This window comes from Malurus melanocephalus, unplaced genomic scaffold, assembly GCF_030028575.1.
Source record: "Malurus melanocephalus ecotype Western Australia unplaced genomic scaffold, MMel_1.1 scaffold_958, whole genome shotgun sequence".
In the NCBI taxonomy this organism is placed as follows: Eukaryota; Metazoa; Chordata; class Aves; order Passeriformes; family Maluridae; genus Malurus; species Malurus melanocephalus.
The window spans coordinates 40,857-42,064 of NW_026624190.1; the positions used below are offsets into that span (position 1 = coordinate 40,857).

Here is a 1,208-nt window from a genome sequence, read left to right on the forward strand (position 1 = left end):
TCCAACATCCCCAAACAAGGAACTCCAGCATCCTCAGAGTTCCAACATCCTCAAACAAGGAACTCCAGCATCCTCAAAGAACTCCAACATCCCCAAACAAGGAGCTCCAACATCCTCAAACAAGGAGCTCCAGCATCCTCAAACAAGGAGCTCCAGCATCCTCAAACAAGGAGCTCCAGCATCCTCAAAGAACTCCAACATCCTCAAACAAAGAGTTCCAACATCCTCAAACAAGGAGCTCCAGCATCCTCAAAGAGCTCCAGCATCCCAACATCCTCAAACAAGAAACTCCAGCACCCTCAAACAAGGAGCTCCAACATCCTCATCAGGGATTGAAATCCAAAAGACCAAAAACATGACCATTAAAACCCCTCCCTTCACACAAAGACATCTGAAAGCATTTACCTGACTGCTTTAAGTAGTACTTGACAACCGAGGAGATGCCCTGGGGYGCCACGTAATTGCAGGAGCCTTCTCTCACCACCATTCCTTCCACAGGGGCAGTCAGTGGCTTCAGGATGCCATGAGACAGAAGCTCCTCGTAGAAGCTTGAAGGGAAGAAACACATAGGGATGAAAACTTGCTCTCTTTTTCATAAATRAAGTCAAGACCAGCCTGACTTTTGGATTTGAACAAGCTGCATTTCAAGGCAGGTTATGCACAAAGACATCTGTAAAACAACACACTACCTTGCTTATGGCACTGGGCYCAGGCCTTTCACCTGAGAGCAAAGCTACCTGCAATGGAACTGCCAGTGGCTTGACCCAGAGGCAGAGGAATAAAAGACAGTCCCTGAAAGCTCTGAGCAGCAGCACAAACTCCACGGCCACTGGACGCAGGTGCCTGAAACTCACTCTGCCTTCTCCCTACTTTCTTTGCACGCAAATTCTGCGTTGCTACACCTCGCGATACCCCTGCATCTTTTACCCCAACCCACGAGTTTCCCACCTCTCACCCCTCCCCTCCTCCTCCCGATTCCGCTGCGGGGGTTTGGCCGCTGGCACAGCACATGTGCACGCAGCCAGCGCCACCAGCGGGGTCCTTCCCTGTCCCCGCGCCGGGCCACCAAACCCGCCCCAGCAAGCGCTTGACACCTGCGGCGGCAGAGAGGGGTGGGATCAGCGGGATGGGGGCGGGATGGGAGGGATAAGGGCGGGATAAGGGGAGGGACAGAAGCGAGATACGGGCGGGATAGGGGGCGGGATAGG

General features: G+C 53.3%; 1 protein-coding gene across 2 annotated transcripts in view; it reads right to left on the reverse strand.

The window, feature by feature from the left end:
• The window catches only part of RNLS (renalase, FAD dependent amine oxidase), a 41,925-nt gene extending 40,838 nt beyond the window's left edge, over positions 1 to 1,087 (reverse strand). For both annotated transcript variants that reach the window (XM_057386376.1, XM_057386375.1), the window contains exons 1-2: positions 956 to 1,087; positions 406 to 548 (exon numbers count right to left, since the gene is read on the reverse strand). In XM_057386376.1, the coding sequence (XP_057242359.1) occupies positions 406 to 548; positions 956 to 1,011 (199 nt within the window). In that variant the 5' untranslated portion in view covers positions 1,012 to 1,087. The remainder of the gene's footprint in view (positions 1 to 405; positions 549 to 955) is intronic.
• Between the last annotated feature and the right edge of the window lie 121 nt (positions 1,088 to 1,208).